This window comes from Tenrec ecaudatus, chromosome 6, assembly GCF_050624435.1.
Source record: "Tenrec ecaudatus isolate mTenEca1 chromosome 6, mTenEca1.hap1, whole genome shotgun sequence".
Taxonomy (NCBI): Eukaryota; Metazoa; Chordata; class Mammalia; order Afrosoricida; family Tenrecidae; genus Tenrec; species Tenrec ecaudatus.
This window is the reverse complement of record NC_134535.1, coordinates 149403240-149422441: the sequence shown is the minus strand read 5'-3', so window position 1 is coordinate 149422441 and position 19202 is coordinate 149403240. Positions and strand designations below refer to the sequence as shown.

At 46.3% G+C, this 19202-nt stretch overlaps 1 protein-coding gene and 1 long non-coding RNA gene across 3 annotated transcripts in view; one reads left to right on the top strand and one right to left on the bottom strand.

The window, feature by feature from the left end:
• NMT2 (N-myristoyltransferase 2) overlaps nucleotides 1-5252 on the bottom strand; it is a 47337-nt gene extending 42085 nt beyond the window's left edge. For both annotated transcript variants that reach the window (XM_075552332.1, XM_075552331.1), the window contains exon 1: nucleotides 5094-5252. In XM_075552332.1, coding sequence (XP_075408447.1) covers nucleotides 5094-5121 — 28 coding nt within the window. In that variant the 5' untranslated portion in view covers nucleotides 5122-5252. The remainder of the gene's footprint in view (nucleotides 1-5093) is intronic.
• A 236-nt stretch (nucleotides 5253-5488) lies between these two features.
• The window catches only part of LOC142451292 (uncharacterized), a 36160-nt gene continuing 22446 nt past the window's right edge, over nucleotides 5489-19202 (top strand). The window contains exon 1 of the long non-coding RNA XR_012784979.1: nucleotides 5489-5658. This is a non-coding gene — a long non-coding RNA (uncharacterized LOC142451292). The remainder of the gene's footprint in view (nucleotides 5659-19202) is intronic.

The following is a 19202-nucleotide window of genomic DNA, read 5'->3' as shown; positions in this document are numbered from 1 at the left end:
TCAAAGTTTGTCACTTAGAGATTAATACAAAATATATATTTTCAATTTTGTAAATGTAAGTCGAAAATAAATGGAGCCCTAGACACACTGTGGACTTGGCGTTGGGCTGCCGACCACAAATTCAACGGTTCAAATCCACCAGCCGCTCAAAAGGAGAAAGATGAGATGATCTATTCCCATAAAGATTTACAGTCTCAGAAACCTGACACAGGGTTGCTATGAGTCAGAAACAACCCGAAGGCACAGGGTTTGGTTTGGGATTTTATAGGAACACACGAAGATGTCGTCTTTCTGCGTGACCATATATTGTGAATGCTCCATAGTAAAAACAATGTGTTTTCAAAAGGAATTTCTCTAAACCTTTACTTAGAAAAGCAACAACTGTGCTTTCATGAGTTCCCTCTTATATTTTTTAAAGTTGTCAGCAAGCACCCAAAGAGTAGAGAAGGGCAAATCCACCCCACCCCTTATCAAAAAACAAACCCAAACGAAAACTCAAGGAAGGAGATGAGAGATAATACGATGAACTAAAATCACCATCACTTTCTGGGAACCTCCCACGAGAAGGCAGAGTGAGCGCCACTGCTCATGGAGAGAAGGCCGCTCGTAAACAAAGCAGAATGCTGCAAGCCTCCCTCAGTTTGTGATCCGCACCAAGTGACATGGGCAGTGGGCTTTCTCCTCCTGCTGGGGTGCCACCCACTTCCACGAACTCAAGAGTTGCCACAAAGTACACACCGGTCTGGAGTGCTCACCAGCAAGGCGGTGTGGGGAGAGCAGGTGTGCTCCAGTGGGTTCCTCCTGCAATGCTCCTTTGGAAATCCGCCGAACCTCATCCCTGTGACAGGCTCTTGGGATATCCTCCATACACCCAAACTCACTGCCACCAAGTCAATTCCAACTCACAGTGACCCTATAGGACAAAGTAGGGCTGTCCCTTTAGGCTTCCAAGACTACAAGTCTTCACAGGAGCAGAAGGCTTCCTCTTTGTCCAGCAGAACAGGCGACCTTGCAGTTAGCAGCCGATGCATAACCGCTGCATTACCAGGGAAGAGTAGAATTGATACCCACATTGTAAATCCGGAATCATGCCACAGCGCCAGCAACTGCCAACCAAGTGTTAAATAAAGCACCGGATCTAACCCTATACCGCCTGAATTTCTAATTTCAGGAAAAAAATTTTTTTGTTTTTATTCTTTACTTTCATAGTTATCAATATATATTAATATATACATTTAATTAAATGTTACAAAAACATCGCACTCGGCGTTACAGGACTAACGGATGTTTTCAGACATTCAGTTCTTAGTCTAGTTCTAACTGCCGTAGGGGGGGTTTGTAAAGTTTGGGCAAAAATCCCATTATCTTTCCATTCCATTTTCCACAAACTTTTTGAAGCTCCTCAACAACAGTTGAGATCAATAAAACTAGACTTTTTAAAAACAGAATCTCACTTGCTAAAATTGGCAATCCTTTCCCTTCTCAATGTTTTTTGATTTACGAAATTTTAAGTTTATGTCACTTCCAACAATAGACCCGTTAAACAAAGAGCACATTTCCCATGAAAAAGAAGCTATATAAGTAGTGATTCATGTGCTTTATAAAACTGAATCCACTGATTTGAAGTCAACATAAAAGCCATTGCTCTGAATTCAACATAAAACATCTCACTCATGGGCTCCGGGCATTACCTATAAAATGAAATCACCTTTTAAGTTAGTATGGAAAATTCTATGAAAATAGAAAGAAAGCATACACGCAGAGAATGATGCTGATTTTGGTACAAAATCAGAATCTGAGTTGAGTGTTTTCCTTTTATTGGAGGGTCTAATTTTCATTGATCTAAAATGCCTGTGAATATTTTTAAATTCAACTAATTTTCAGGCCACAAGGGGATTACTGGGCAAATGACTGACTGTGTGCTGGCTGACTTAGCCACATTACCTACTGGTAGTCATTGATCTAAGGCGAGGCGCCTACCTTCTTACTCCTCCAAAGATTCATTACTTGTTATTTAAGTTGGAGACTGAAGACACTAAGTATAGAAGAATCGTTCAAATTTTAGCATTTACAAGCTTGAGCTACTTCAAGGCAAGTCTAGGTTTCGGCTGAGTAACAGTCTCAGAAGCCCACAGGGGCCGTTCTACCCGGTCCTGTAGGGCTGCTATTAGTCAGTCTGCTTGATGGCAGCGAGTAGAACTGAGTGCAAGAGACACAAGTACTCCCCCAAATATGAAACACAGTCTAAGCTGCCAAAGAGAAATCCATCAAGAGCAACAACTGGAAATGTTACTCCTCTCTTCAGATTTAATAGACTACAATAGATCCATTATGTCAATCTTTCCCCCATGGAAGCTGGTATGGCGTTCTCTGCTCTTGTTTAAAGCGGTTCAGTCCGCTGGGCATCTCTGAATTTTGATTGACTGTGCTAACATGTAATTAGTTTGCCGAGGCACAAGTCTAAATACTTCTGAAGAGGGCACTGTGTGAGTCCCGTGGGTGCTAACCCGGGAATTTCGCACGGTCAATGGCAAGACTTCAGGAGAGAGGCCCGGATCAATGGAAACAACGGGAGGATCACGTTTTACACAACGGCACTGTTGTTACCTGACCTTCTACTGACCCGCCTCACCCCATGGGCACTAGGTTTACATGCGTGTGTTATATACTCCTTTGTGACTTAGATATACCTGACTACGTGAGCAAAAGTGTCCTAAATGAGGCTCCAGCCTAGAGAGGTATTGAAGTCACCTGGGTAATCCATCACATTTCCATCTGGACCCATTTCTAGCAATCGTGTTTTTTTTTTTCTCCACATATTTATATTTAGCAACCTACCATAGGAACGAGGAGTCCTGGTGATGTAGTGGTTATGTGTCGGGCTACTAATCACAAAGTCAGCAGTTCGAAACCACCAGCCTCTTTGAGGGACAAAGATGAGAATTTTGATACCATAAAGAATAGCTGTCTCCGAAACCCACCAGGGTGTCTGCCTTCTCCTATATAGGGTAACTATGAGTTGGTATCAACTTCAAAGCGGTGAGTTTGGCTTTTGAGCTATCATAGGAAAATGTCTATCACTATGTAAACAGACGAAGGCTCAGATTTCTGTAACATTTCCCTTCCTCTCTTTAAATAAAGAAAAAAAATTCGAGACTTGAATTATAACATTCAGTACTTGCAGCTGCCACTGAAATACACACTCACTGGAAACATTTTTCAAAAGGCAATCCACAAATGGAAGGCGCATTGAGTCAGCTTTTCTTGTTCTTGATCTCTCATTTAATATTTTATAACACATTAAAGCTGGGGGGGGGAGTTTCTTCTTAAGTAAATCTTAAATAGGAAGCAAATGTTTTACACTTCAGATGAGCAATCATTTAAAGAATCCTCGACATGAACTGAATAGATAAGCCATCTGTGACTAGGGCCTCCCTGTCTTGTTTTTAAGCTGACCCAGTTCTGTATCAGAATGGTTCAACCAATCTTCTAGAAGGCAGCGCAATAACTGCTCTGTGCCAATGCATATTTTGAATCCAACCAGGTTAAGGGGTAATGCCGGCCTTTATTACAATGACTCCAGCTGCCTCTAAAAACAGACCTTAATATACGCTTAACCGGAACCAATCTTTCCTCCCCGAGAGGAAAAGAGCAAATCAGGTCCGAGGAGGAGAAGGGGCAACTGACACAGAACAAGAAACCCGATCAAGTGTGAAAACGCTTGGCACATATTGCTTTCGAGATCAAACACCAGCTTTGCCCACAGGATCTGGTCAGGTCTGCGGGGGCTGCCCACTAGACTCGGCTAGGAAACTGTCCCTGGAGGTCACCTTTCTGCCAAATCAGACAGGCCTATAAAATAAACAACAACACCCGTGAGGAATGTGCGTCTTAGAACAATCTACTTACTGTACGAGCCCCAGCGAGCAGCATCTGCCCGGAAAAGCAAAGAGATGGCAAGGAGAGATGGTCACAGGGAAGAAGGGGTGGGCGTGGGGAGCTCACGGACACGCTGCAGGGTGACAACTCATGGCATGGAACAGGCAGCGGATAAAGGGTTCAATGGGAATCTAATTTGCTGTGGAAACTCTCACCATTTTGTTTTAATGTTCAAGGTGGGTGGGGGGAACTAAACGGTGAAAGCTTGATTCAGGGACTCCCCAGGCAAGCTCCGCCGTAGCAAAATGGGACCAGGATCCCTTCCCGAGAGGTGCGGGGAGCAACAAGCCGCAGCCAGGCGTTCCAGGGAAGCTCTCCCAGAGCAGCCCTGGGCCCGGGCCCCGCGCGGGGCTGCACCTCCCGCCGCGCCCCTGCCGGGCTCGAGGTGCGGCAGGGCCTGGGCCCAGGGAGGTCTAACTTTGCGCAGCGCACGGCCAAGTGCAAAGCCACTCCCCACCGTCCGCCAGTCTAGCATCTTTGTTGTTGTTGTGGCTGGAGGTGGGGGGCGGGGGGAGGCGAGGCGAGAGCAGAGGATCGGAAAGCACTTCGGCGGAGGATGACACGGAGCAGAGGACGACTTCCTCCGGCCGTGCTGCGGCTGGCTGGGGCGCGGGGCGGCGGGCAGAGGCGGGGGCTTCCCGTCAAAAGCAGGGTTTCGTGACTCCGGCCGGGTCCCACTGAGGGAGTCACATGCTGGGAGCGACCGCAAATCACCCCCACGGGGCCGAGACAGGGCCGGCCGGCGGGGAGGGGGTGAAGGCTGGGCGGGGACGCCCGGCAGGTGACCTTCCTGGGAGGCCCGGGGCGCCGGGCGCCGGACAGCGACGTCGCCCGCCCCCCACGGGCGCCCCTGGCCTCCGCGCCCACCCGGGGCCTCGCGTCCACCGCGCGGCGGCCCGTCCGAACCGCGCGATCCGGGTCTCACAATGGTCGGGGAACTGGGGCGAAACCCGAGCCCGTTCCGGCGCCTGCCACCTACCTCGGCCGGCCCGGCCAGCGTCGGAGCGGCCCCTGCGAGCGCGGCGCGGGCTCGCGGGCCCCGAGGGACCAGCGCGATCGCCGGGCCGCCCCACCCGCGCCCCCAGTGCCCGCGCGGGAGCCGCGAAGCGTGCGTGGCCCCCGCGCCCCGTCGCGCCCGCGCGCCGCCCTCCTACCCTTTGGCGTGCTCCGTCTCCTCCTCATTGTCCCCGTCTATCCCGCACGTGTCCTGGTCGTCCAGCTCTAGGCTCTGCTGGCTGGCCGCGGACTCGCTGTCCTCCGCCATCGCGGCGGCGCGGGCAGGGGGAGGCGGCGCGCGATCGAGCGAGGGGGCCGGCGCTCCGAGCCGCGGGCGTGGAGGGGCCGGCGCGGCGGCGGCGCGGCGCGACGCGAGCAGCTCCCCCTAGCGGCCGCCCGCCATCCTCCTCCGCGTCTAGGGCCGCCGGGCCCCGCCCCGCGCCGCCCGGCCCCGCCCCTCCCAGCTCCTCCCCGCGCCGCCAGGCCACGCCCCGTCCAGCCCCGCGCCTGCAGGCCACGCCCCACCTGGGCCGGCCACGCCCCACCTGGGCCGGCCCCGCCCCGCCTGGGCCCCGACCCCTGGGGCCCCGGGAGAAGCCTGCCCTGGGGTCTTTAGGGTTGGTGCGGGCGGGGTGGGGACTGGAGGTCGCAGGGAGGTGGAGAGGACCAGCTTCTGACTTGCGAGGACCGCGCCGAGCTGCAGACCTGCGCTCTTCCCGGAAGGTGGGTCCATGCGGATTCAAAATCCTGTGTCTTACTTATTTTTTTGGAACGCAGGCCACAAGCTTTTACATCTGTCCATGTTACTCACTGCCCTCGAGTTGATTCTGACATAGAGCGATCCTATAGGACAGAACTCAAACTATCCCTGTGAGTTTCCACGACCGTTACCTCCAAGGGTAGAAGCCTGTTTTTCTCCCACGGGTGCCGCTGGAGGTTTCGAACTGTTGACCTCGGCGTTAGCAGCTCAACGAATAACCATTAAGCCCGCAACACTTTTAACCTTTATGAAAGTGTTTATTCAGTTGCAAATGTGTCGATGCCAATGATTTCACAAACGTCCCTCCCACTGTTTAATTAAAACGTTTGAATATATGTCTATACTTGAATATATAGCTATAGATATATATTCAAAACAGTCTGCCTCCAACCTATCCACCTCCCCATTTCAACCGACTCTTGTATGTTCTTATGCACATTCGAGTTGTTGGTTCAATTCATAGTGACAGTGCCCTATTCTGGAACCTCTTCACAATTGTTGTTAGAGCCCAGTGTCGCAGTGTCCCACTGGGTCAATCCTCTCCTTCAGGGTCTTGTCTTATACTGCCTCTCTACTTTACCAAGCATGACGCCTGCCTTCTCCAGAGTCTGCTATCTTCTGACAGCATGTCCAAGCCCATGAGATTAATTCTCTCCATCCTTGCTTCTAAGGATCATTCTGGCTGTACTACTCCTGACAGATTTGTTTGTTTTTCTGGTAGTCCTTGGCACTTTCGATATTCTTTGGCAACGACCTAACTAAAATGTATCAATTCTTTCTTTTTTGGTCGTCCTTATTCACTGTCCAACTTTCACGTGCACAAGAGCCAATCCAAAACTACCATGGCTTGAGTCAGGCGCACCTTAGGGACATCCTTGCGCTTCCACATTCCAGATTTGCCCAGTGTAAGGCATCGTTGTTTGATTTCTTGGCTGCTGCTTCCGCGAGCATTGATTGTGGATTCAAGCAAAAGGAAATGTTCCAACCATACTAGCAAACCTAAAACTTGTGATAGAGAAAAATTCAGGTGTTCTCTTGTCACTGGACACACCGCTGAGCAGCCATCGTGGACAAATGAGGCATTCATTGTCCATGATGCGAGGGAATCGGATGGTTTTAGGTCTGCCATTTCTGCTAACCCCAATGAAGGTCATGACTTCCAGACCTCCAGTCAAGCGTGGATCACCGTCTGAGCTCAAATCCTCCCCCGTTTCAGAGACTAGAAGCAGCGAAGTGACTCAGTGGGGTTGACAAATAAAAAGCAGGTGGAGTCCAGGTGCTCTTATTTGCTTTTGCAATCTTTACACAGCCGCCCTTTCCTCGGATCTTGTGTGATTGGTAGTGTTCAAAGGTCCTGTTGAGCCTCAAGGAAACTGCTGGTGTTTATTTTACCAAAGCAGAGTGAAGTGGGAAGATAGCTCTCAGAAACTATTCAATGAAGAAAGTGCAATTTAAAAAGTTCTGGGAGAATGGTATTTGTTTCAGATGGGCTTGGGAACATTTTGTGACTCCTTCCCTACCCATCGCCCCCACCACAGGAAATGTCCTGAAACTGCTATGGGGTAGAAGTAGCGAAAGGAGAAATTTTCAGAGCAGATGCAGAACCCATCAGCTGGTTAAGACTGATGCTGAGCCCACTGAGCGTTCTCTCACTCATTCGTTGCCATCCAGGGGGTTGTGTCTCCCTGCGCACCTGTAGGACGGGGACGAACTGCCCGGGGAGTTTCTGAAACGGAACTCTTTACAGGAGTAGGAGCAGCTGTGATTCTGACCTCGTGGTGAGCATATAAGAGGTTCAAAATGGGACCGAAAGGCAAGGAAACCCAATACCCCCTTCACTATATTTCATAACTTTGAGTTTCTAAGGCAGAAAGCTACTTATTGTGACCACTGGTTTTATAAAGGTAAACAAATCGATGAGGCTTGCTGATGCTCAGCTTATAAAGATGGCTAATTGGATAATTGTGTCCTGTCAGCTCACTCTGAAGGCTTCTTCGAAATATTTGATTTTTTTTAAACATAAAACAAAGGAAATTCAACAGATGTATATTTGTTTGGATTTTCAAGAAGCTTTGACTATGACTCGCTGAAAAAGAGAGTTAAGAAAACAAATTACCCTGGAAAAATAAATGAAGACTTTAAAAGCCTGTTGACCACTGGGAAACGGAATCATCTGTGCCCCAGAATGGGCAGAAGTCGGCCCACACATCTTTACAGCTCCTGAAATGAAGTATTATATAATATAAATGCTTCTCGATGCTCATCTTTTGAAGGAAGAGTTTACAGATGACCCCAGGGACTCCTAAATCTATTGTCATGTGTAGAAACGCACACTGCTTCTATAATTGTTTGTTTTTCCATGGTTGATTCCCGGAGTTTGAGGAATTAGAATGAAATGGAAGTTTCTAGAACAGCGATTCTCAACCTGCGGGTCGCGACCTCTTTGGGGGCCGAATGACCCTTTCACAGGGGTCGCCTGATTCACAGCAGTAGCAAAATTACAGTGATGAAGTAGCAACGGAAATAATGTTATGGTTGGCAGGTCACCACAACATGGGAAACTGTATGGAAAGTTCGCAGCGTGAGGAAGTTTGAGAACCACTGATCTAGAATCTCAGGAGGAACAGAGTAGAGTACTCTAGTCGTCTAGTCAACCCAGACTAACACTGGTGTTAAGCGGACTTCCCATCTTGTCTTATTCGTCTATTATGGATCTAAGACTATAGTTTCATAATTAGTCTTATTTCATTTAGACTACAGCGCTTGCTGTAACCAGGGACATGCATAACCTTTATTTCTGTTGGCGAAGTTCCTTTGGTAAGCCAAGACAATAAACTTTTAAAAATTGCATACAGTACAGGGAAAGATAGGGGCACTTACTCTGATCCATAAGATAGAGTGATAAATTTGTAGATGCCTTCATTGCAATATTTTTATATGTCAATCAATCATTATGAGACTTATGTATAAAGTTATACTACACAGTATTTGACCCTAACACATATTCAAATATCTTGTTTTCTGATCTCTGAGTCAGTGGCTTCACTAGGGTTATTGTCACCAATGTGTTACATAGTCTCCTGTCAACTTGAGCGAAGGGGTGGAGTCTAACCTGTAATCAAGTCACAGCCTGATGACCTCATTTGGAGGTGCGATGGAGATAAATAGCTCACTGGAGGCCAGACCCAGTCTCTCTACCTTCCCTTTTCTCCTGTTGAGACACTCAGAGAACTGGGGGAGATACATGGCGACCCATGCCAATGGTGAGATGCTTCCACTGCCACTGGATCCACAAGACTTTCTACCCACTGGCCTGTGATCTCCCTGCATTCAGCATCATTGGATGTACTGTGTGAGTCTAATGAGGAATTTATGGACGAGTATCAGACATATGGGCTAATATCAGACTTATGGACTTGATCTGGACTGGGATGTTTTCTCTTTTAAAGAAGTCTCTGTTTTACAATTGCTGTTTTATATAAAGCTCTTTCTGATACACATATATGAGTGTCTGAATTTGTTTTTCTAGTCAACCCAGACTAACACACTCCCCCAATGGACCTCCTCCCAAACCAGACCCTGCACAATCCTTAATAACATTTATTATCAATTTTAATCATAGACTAATCTGTAAGGAATAGATTTGTATTTGCTCAAATAAATAGTTCTTAGATTATAGGAATACTGACAAAACTATTTTGTAAAATCATTCTATATTAAATTGTAACTTTATTAATTATATATTTACTTGTAACTGAATAGAGGGATTTATTATTTTTCTCCTTTTTTCCCCTTTTAATTCTTACTTCATTCTCCAAATATGTATTGATATAGGCTCACAAATCTTTTTTTAATCATTTTATTGGGGGCTCATACAATTCTTATCACAATCCATACATACATTCATTGTGTCAAGAACATATGTGCATTTGTTGCCGTCATCATTTTCAAAACATTTGCCTTCTACTTGAGCCCTTAATATCTGCTGCTCATTTCCCCCTCCCCACTCCCCAATACCTCATGACACCTTCATCATTCACATATTATTATTATTTTGTCATATGTTACACTGTCTGTTATCTCCCACTGCCTTCTTCTCTGTTGTCCCTCTCTCAGTGAGGAGGCTATATGTAGATTCCTGTCATCAGTTTCCCCTTTCTACCCCATATTTTCTCCACCCTCCAGACATAGCCACTCTCACCATTGGTCCTGAAGGAGTCATCTGTCCTGGATTCCCTGTGTTTCCAGTTGCTATCTGTACCTATGTATGTCCTCTGGTTTAGCCAGATTTGTAAGGTAGAATTGGGATCATGATAGTGGGGGGAAGGAAGCATTTAAGAACTAGAGGAAAGTTATATGTTTCATCGTTGCTACCCTGCACGCTGACTGACTCATCTCCTCCCCACAGCCCTTCAGTAACGGGGTGTCCAGTTGGCTAACAATGGGCTTTGAATCTCCACTCTGCACTCTTCCACATTTTCAATGATATGATTTTTTGTTCCCTGATGCTTGATACCTGATCCCTTCGATAGCTTATGGTCACGCAGGGTGGTGTGCTTCTTCTATGTGGGCTTTCTTGGTTCTGAACTAGATGGCCACTTGTTTATCTTCGAGCCTTTAAGGCCTCAGATGCTACATCTTTTGATAGTCGGGCACCATCAGCTTTCTTCACCACATTTGTTTATGCACACGTTTGGCTCCATTGATCGTATCAGGGAGGTGGGCACCCACTGATATGATTTTTAGTTCTTTGATGTCTGATAACTGGTCCCTTCTACACCTTGTGGTCACACAGGCTGGTGTGCTTCTTCCATGTGAGCTTTGATGCTTCTCAGCTAGATGGCCACTTGTTACTCTCACAAATCTTACAACCATGGTCAGTATTATAGCTCGCACAGAAGAAAATTTGATAAAATCCATAAAGATGAAAACTCTCAGTGAGGAAAACCTCGTGTGCTTGAAGCACATGCAGACACAATCAAGTGGCTTGACTGCCATGCCATTGTCATGGACCAAGAATGAATAGCTCTCACCTGAGCACACTAGAAGGCTCAAAAAGGAAATCAGCATAGGGTTTGACCTTGTATCTTGCTACATAAAAGCTTGGAAACCCTATGAGCAAACCAAAAACAAAAAAGGATTTACAGCTTCAGAAACCCTATGTAACAAAACTGTCTTTGTTGTCATAACTATCTACAGAGATATTTTTATGACAAACAATAAGTTTCTGCTGAAACGTGGTGCAAACATCTCATAGTCATTTGCTACCCCCTTCTCTGACAGTGTGACTCCAGTTCAGTGGTGGCACCTTCTGGACTCCCCAGTGATGTTACTGACCCGACCACTACGATATGAACAAGGCAGGACCGAGGATAGGGTGATGGAAGGAATGAAGAGGCTTTGAAATAGGACTCTGAGGAAAAGGCAAAGAGGCCCATGCTATTTATGCCAGAAATATAAAGGGTCATTTGGAAGGGATGGTGGACTCTACCCACCTTCTCCTTTTCGCCAGAGGCCAGAAAGTATACACATCTGGAAAGATATTTGGTGAAATTTTGGCAGGTAAGTCTAAGGAGATGATCCAAAATGCAGCTCAGAAAAACAAGAAGCTATTAGATATCACTAACCTATATGCAGTACAAGAAATGATAAATGATTATTGCTCTAAGTCGTGAAGTTTTAGGGGTGGTTCATTGTCGTCTAAAGAAACCCAGGGAGCAGAGTGGGTTAAACGGTCTCCCTGCCAACCCATCTGAGGGAGAAAGGTGAGACTGGTTGCTCCCGTAAACAATGACAGCATGGGGAACCTTACGGAGCAGTTCAACCCTGCCCTCCAGGGTCAGTGTGAGGCACAATCAACTCAATGGAAATGTGGGACAGTGTGGTCCAACAGTTAAGCAATTTGCTGCTACCTGAAAAGGTGGCAGTTCAAATCCACCCAACAACTCCACAGGAAAAAGAACTAGCAATCTGCTCCCCTAAAGATTACAGTCTCAGAAACTTGGTGGACGGTTCTCTGTCACCTGGGGTCACTGTGCAGCAACAGAGAACTGATACTTTACAGAAAAATAAAGACAGAGAAACTCTTAGTGGTGAATTCATGGAAGTGGTGTGGTTGCAAGTTGGGCTGACGGCAAGGTCAGTAGTTCAAAATCACCAGCTGCTACAGAGATGGGGCTTTCTACTCCTGTAAAGAGTTACAGTTTGGGAAGCCCACAAGGACAATTCGACCCTGTCCTATAGGGTCGCTGTGAGTTGGCGTCGACTCAGTGGAGTGAGTCTGTATACTGGGATAGGGCTGGAAAAGACTCATGCCAAACCAGCAACTTACACTTTCCATTTCAAACTCACAAAACAATGTCCATCATGCCTGCGTTCTCTGGACGCTTCCTGTTGGCTGGCCTGCTTCACACTTACTCCTATAGGTGTCTTCACCGTCTTTTTTTTAAAAAGAAAAGTCTTCATTTCTAATTGCCGAGGAGCAGAGTAATCTGCTCTGCGCCTTCGGAAATGGTGTCCTGGGGAAGCGCTGCTGGTGGGCACTAGGTGTCTTGTCGCCTCTCAGCTGATTCTTGCTCTGCTGAAAGTGTTCCATTCTTGTTCAGAGCAGCAGGGCGGTACCTGGGGGAGACCACAGCTGATGTTTTATAGACAGTTGCTGCCGGTGAGCCTGTCATGCCCTGATGGGACAACTTGGGGGTTGAGCATGGTGCAGATAGGAATGCAAAAGGTGGTCCAGATGGACACACAGCAGATACAATCACAGCAGATACAATCAGCGGGTCTCCACCTTCCTCATGCCGCGACCCTTTCATACGGCTCCTCGTGTTGCGGTCACCCCCAACCATCACATTATTTTCGTTGCTACTTCATCACTGTCATTTTGCGATCGTCATGTAAATATCTGATATGCAGGATGTAGTTTCAGGGTTACAAATTGAACACAAAGCATGGGGATTAATCACAAAAATAATATGTGATTATATACTGTGAAATATTTATTTCTGATGACAAATAAATGAAATGTTGTCGTGAAGCATGGTGTAGCATGGGTAACAGTCTTAACATAACAACAGTAAACTACATTGCTACATTTTGCGACAGTCTGCGTAAAAAGCCAGGGAGAAGGTTGAGATAGATCAGCATATCTGCGTGTGGCCAGACCTGCCTGGAGATGACAGTGTATTTTCTGATGGTCTTAGGCGACCCCTGTGAAATGGACATTTGACTCCTGAAGGAGTCGCGATCCACAGGTGATTTAGGCGCTGAAACAACACACCAAACTCCCTGCCACTGAGCCCATTTTAACTCCCAGTGACCATAGAGGAGATCTCAATGTTGTTACATATATACATATATATATATATATATATATATATTAAGTTTTATTGGCACTTCATCCATATACCATATAATTCAGTAGCTTAATTATATCCAGAAGAGTTGTACAGTCTTTACCACAATTATTTTTAGAATTTCTTTTCCTCTGAACTCATTCATGTAATTTTATTTTTCAATTTTGGTGAACAAAACATTTACCAGTTCAACAACTTCTACATGTATGTAATTCAGTGCTATTGACTACACGCATTATGTTGTACAGACATTATTGTTGTACAGACATTATTGAAATGAACTCAATGCCCCCTAAGCAAAACCTCTTCCTCGTTCACCCTTGGTAACCGTAGGTCAAGTTTGGTTTCTGTCTTTCTTTCTTTTCTTTTTGTTTCCTTTTAGGAGTTTTCTTGATGGAATATTCACATACATTACACTTCCATAGTTAAACTGCTTCTAAAAAGTTGTATATGCATCATCACTCATCTCTAAGTCTCCCTTTACCCTCCCTGCATCAACTGATCGCTCCCCAATTCCTCTACCCCTCCCTCCTTCCTGATAAACCATTGTATCAGTTATGGTCTCCATGCGTCCACTCCTCCTGTGCGTCCTAAACTGGGAGACCTAACAGAAACAACAACAGCAGCAACAAAAATGAAACAGAAAGAATCAAACAATAATAGTAATATAAAGATAAAAATTATAGAGTAAGAAAGAACACAACACCAACAATATTTTAAAAGCTAGAGAAGAAATTTCGTTCTTGGAACTCCTGAGACAGTTTTGAGCAGAGAGCAAATTCAGGTTGGGTCAAGAGAGAGGTCAACTGACCAATATTACCCCTTGGTTCGATTCACCACAATCAATTTTATGATGATCTCTGTCTGATAGTGAAGCTGTTCAAACCCGTGCCTGTGACGCAGGGCATGTGCCAGAGGTGCCATCCGACCCGACGCTCTGTGGATGATGGACTGGGGTTCACAGCCTTCTACAAATTGGGTTTTCATAATTTAAGCTCTGCTACTTTTCCCTTCATCTGATTTGGGTTTTGTTATCGCTCTCTTTGGGTCACACAAGCTTCTTCCATGTGGACTTAGTTGACACCTCGCTTAGATGGCTGCTTGTTTGAATACAACCCTTTAAGACCCCAGACATTATTCCAATTGATAGCTGGGCACCATCTGCTCTCTTTACTTCACTTTCTGTAGCACCCTGATTTCCAGAGATCTCTTCATGAAGGTGAGTATGGGGCAGGACCATATTATAAGAATGAACTGTTCTCGAATTACCGGGGAGCCCAGAATCCATCTGCTTGTCCCTGGGTTTTGAATGACTCTGATTTACTTTGGCTGTTAACTTCTGACAAAAGCAAAAAACAAAACCAGAGCTAACAAGATCAACAACCACACACAAAGAAACAAGAACAAAGAAATAAAACAAAATATTATAAAGCCCCCCCCCAAACAAAACAAACAAAAAACATTGTCAACCATTCCTTATGGTAGAAGGTGATTGCATTGATGGCATCAATAATTTATCCAATGACATAGAATTCACGTTTATGCGAGTATAGTCCAACTGTGAGCTGAAACCCATGAGTTGCTGCTTTGTACAGATTGATTTCTGGATTGATTGAGCTCTGTTTACACTGAGCATGGGGGCTGGTACGAGGGGAAAATTTCCTGTATGATTTCTTACAAGGGCAGACCCTTGCCTCTCAGATGAACACTTGTCATATTAATATCAAGGGGGGCATTGAGGTACTGTATATGGTGGTTCTGGGTCCTCTTTCATTGGACACCCACTAAACCGGGGGCCCCACCCAAGGTCCAAGTCTTGTGGTGGCCATCCCTTGCCTTCTCTCCCATCAGGATGTTTCTGTTCTAAGTCCAAGAGTATAGGCAGTTTTTAGGTCGGGCCAGTTTGCTCAGTCATGCCTCCACACTGAGGCCTTGCGGCGTGGCCCGTGAGGGATGCTGTGTTCCCTGTTGGCCAGCATCTAAGGTCATCATAGGAAGGCTGCTAACCTTTACAGCAGCAGAAAACCTCACCTTCTCCAACAGAGGGAGAAAGGTCAAACTGCTGATCTTGCAGTTAGCAGCCCCACCGGTAAGTCACTAGGCTACCGAGGCTCCTTCCCGCAGTTGGAGATTGCCTTAATTCTGTGAACCAGGCCCCCTTGAACCCCTATTGCTTGCCAGACTTTCAATAGATACAGACTTGACAACCTCACTAATACTGGATCATGTGTTACCAACATTCTTTATTTTATTAACAATGATGTTGTGTCTAGAACCTTTTTTTTTTTACTACCAGTACTAGAAGAAGCAACAGGTAACTTTTGACTTGTTTAGGAGGAGCATGTCCTGGTCTTTGAGGAAGAAAGGATGGAGGAAAGAAGTAGGGAAGCAGGCAGGCATGGCGAGTAAAATAATCAAGAAGGTAGGTAGTAGAGCGAGTGGGCATGGGAGAGGAAGGAGGGAAAGAGGAGAGAGAAACCCCGCAGAGCCTGGTGGGGTGAGGAAAAGCTAGGAAAGTGGGGGGAGGGCACAGGTTGCTACAGCCCCCACGTGAGTGTGCACGTCTCCTCCCAACTGGACTCTGTGACACTGATTTGGTAGTCTGATATTGGCCTCCGTGGGAGTTTTGCACTACAGAAATCGACAGACACAAGTTCGCCTTCCCCCTTGCTCCAGGAGAGCCCATTGTTCAACATGGACCACCAGCAGCAGCAGCTGCAGTGTGTTCTAAAAAGCAATCAGTTGTGATGAGCAGACAGCGCGATCAAGCAAAAATGTTGCTTGTAGAATCTAATGGGCAGGTCTGCCGGTGCTCACACTTAACGTATTTACATTTTTATCTGTTTTTAAATTGCCCTAAGAAGAATGCTAGGGAGAAAGCAACAGCTAAAACATTTTTGTAATAATCGATTCATTAAACCTTCCCCTCACCAAGGAGTAAATGCCAACCTTTACCTGACTGTCCGCCATGAAAGCTCACAAGCGCTCAGTGTTCGTGAGGTACAGAGGCCGACGTTGTGGGGCGCTGCTTCCTGAGTCGTGGCTCCGCTCCAGGAGGAAGCTCTCTGCTGCGAACCCACAGGCCTAGCTCCAGGTACAGATGGCTGGGGAAAGGAAATTGTCGTTCAGAAAGGGTAGGTTCATTGGATCGGCAGTCAGACCAGCTACTTGCAAAATCTGGAATAAGGAACCATGCCTTGTGTACATCAAAGGATTCTTGTACAATGGATGTCTTTCTCAAGTGTGCACTCCCCTCGTCGAAAGGGAATTAAAATCAACCAGACGACAGGAGGGTCTATATTCATTTTTTCTGGTTTTTAACAATAATGACCATTTATTATTAACCCCCCTGGACGTGTCAAAGAGGACCGCTGGTGGCGCGGTGGGTTAAGCATCGGGCTGCCAATGGAAAGCTTGGTGGTTGACGCCCATTTGTGCTCTGTTCTCATCGAAACTTAGTCAACTTGGTGGCAATGGACTCGGTTTTGATGGACTGGTCAAACATTTACTTTTAACTTCATGTTCTTAATCCTTGTGACAGCCCGAAGTACAATCTGACTTCTGTTTAGAAGTAAGAGTGGCATCACATACTTTGGGCACGTTATTAGGAGGCGCCGTTCCACAGAGAAGGCCACCATGCTTGTAAAGCGGAGGGTTAGTGAAAGACCGAGAGCCTCGCTTAGACGGCCGGACTCCGTGACCGCAGCAATGGCCTCCCACACAGCCATGACTGTGAGGGTGGTGCGGGATCGGGCAGTGTTTCCTTTTGTTCATAGAGTCTTACGAGTTGGCGTCTAGTTGACAGGACCTAACAGTCGAGACATCCTGAAATGTATTATTTGCTCTCCCTACTTTCTCTATGAGGAATCTGACAGCCAGAAGGATTGATTTGCCAAGTTCACCCACCAAATGCTTGAAGTAGCGTTCACACCGAACCGTGTCTGTCTTCAAAGCATACAGGCCTTTCCTGTTTTGCTCTCTAAAATGTCTGTAGAAAGTTGCTCCTGAGAGTTATTAAGCAGAACTCCGTGAAAAAGATGATTGTATATGCATCCTAGCTTTTTCCTTCCTCTTCAAATCACTGTTGCCTTTGTTTTATTTTTACAGCTCTTCTGCCATATAGCTATTAACATGTCTTGTAACAGGGAAAAATACGAAGCCTGAGGAAGTGATAGCCCTTACCTGAGATGGAAACAGACACAGTACTGACAAAACCAGTCCTGGAAATGTTTTCCCCCGAGTCTCAGCACAGTATTGTCTCTGTCAGCCCAGTCCCTTCACCAGGCCCACCAGGCCGCTGCAGATAGTATTCTATGACCTCATCAACTCCCATCCCAGAATTTGCCTAAAGAAAGCAATGTGATTTACAGGTCAATAGACTAGAATATCACACCCAATTGTTCACTGAAACACTGATCTAGGTATTGTTGTGAAGAAATTCTATACATGTGATTAATAGCTACAGTTAGTTGACTTTTGGTAAAACAGATTATCTTGGGTAATATGAGTGAGCCTCATCAAGTCAGTCAAAAGGTCTTAAGAACCAAGCCAAGGTTGCCTGAGGAAGACCACTGCCTCACATGGAAGACAGTGCCAGTCCTGCCGTCTGTCCCTATGGTTGCTCTGCCTACACAGCCCCCATGATGGTGCCAGCTAGTTCCTTGCAACCAGTCCCTCTTCCTCACTCTTGTATGTCTGCCGTTGTGTTGACCCCTGATGCGTGGTGACCCCATGAACCACAGAACCCAGACTGTTCTACCCCACAGGGTGTTCACGCTCACATTCTCAGAAGTAGATGGCCACTTTGTCTGTTTGGTTTTCTCCCCTAATCTGTCTCTGTCTGGAAGCTCTGCTGAAACCTGTTCAGCATTGTAGCAACACACAAGCCTCCACTGACGTTCATTGGTCAGAAATGGACATTGAACCCAGCCTTCCCACACAGAAGGTGAGAGAATTCTACAGCTAAGCCACCATAGCGATAGACAAACAAGACATAGGATATACAGGTACATTAACAAAGCGTCTGCCATTGAGTCACTTCTGACTCATAATGACCCTACCAGACAGCGTTGAATTGCTACATTAGGCTTTCCTCGGCTGTGAGTCTTTACAGGAGACAGGTCATCTTTCTGCCAGTTATTTCTGTGTACCTATATGCGTGTGTACACATACATCTTTATGGTACTGTTTCTCTGATAGAACCCGTACAGGCAGGGCAAGAGAATGCCCTCCAAGGACAATGGCTGCTTACTCTTCAATGCAAAATGAGTATCAGGGTGTTTCATGTGAACAGCTAGACGTTCAAATATATTCTAATGGCCTCTTTGCGGGACTTGTATAAAAGAGGACACAGCAAATCTAAACCAAACTCACTGCCATTGAGTCATTTCCAACTCATGGCAACCCTGTAGGACAGGGTAGAACTGCCCCTGTGGTTACAGGGGCAGAACACCATATCCTTCTCCTGCAAGAGAAGACACAGTAGGGAGAAAATAAGAGCACTCAAAGAAGAAATACAAGTTTCTCTTGCAGATACTGCCGATCCTTTAGTACAGAGGAAGGGACACAGGGGGATTCAATATTGTCAGTTGATAGAAACGGGACAAGATCCCACAAATGGGCAGTTACAGGAGCCAGGTGCTTGTAGAGTGTAACAGATACTGTATCAAGCCAGTCTGGACACCTATTTTTTGTAAAGGGTACCCTTATTTAGGTAAATAAGAATAATAGTGCGGAGACAGCATTCTGCTCTCTTGGTGCCCACACCATCTCTGAAGCTAATTGCCACCACTGATGATGAGATGGGGGATTCTCGGTTTCACCACAGTCGGCGGTTTGGCACTCACTCTAGCTCCCCCACCAAAGTTTAGTTTCAGGATGCAAGACCCGGCAATGACGTCTCATTCTGGGGTCAAAATGCAAAGAAAGCAGACTCCTTCGCATCTGGTCACAAGCACACGGATTTTCTTCGCCCTCTCTCTCTCCCAGCCGAAAGGCGTGATGGGTGCCATGTTGCAACGCCCGGGGTGGTGAGTTCCTTTTGCCTGTTTGTCTTGTAACAACAGGCACATAACAGTTCTCTTGGCACATAATTCACATATCATCCAATGCTATCGTTCAGCCACATCAAGAAGAGGTGTACAGTCATCACC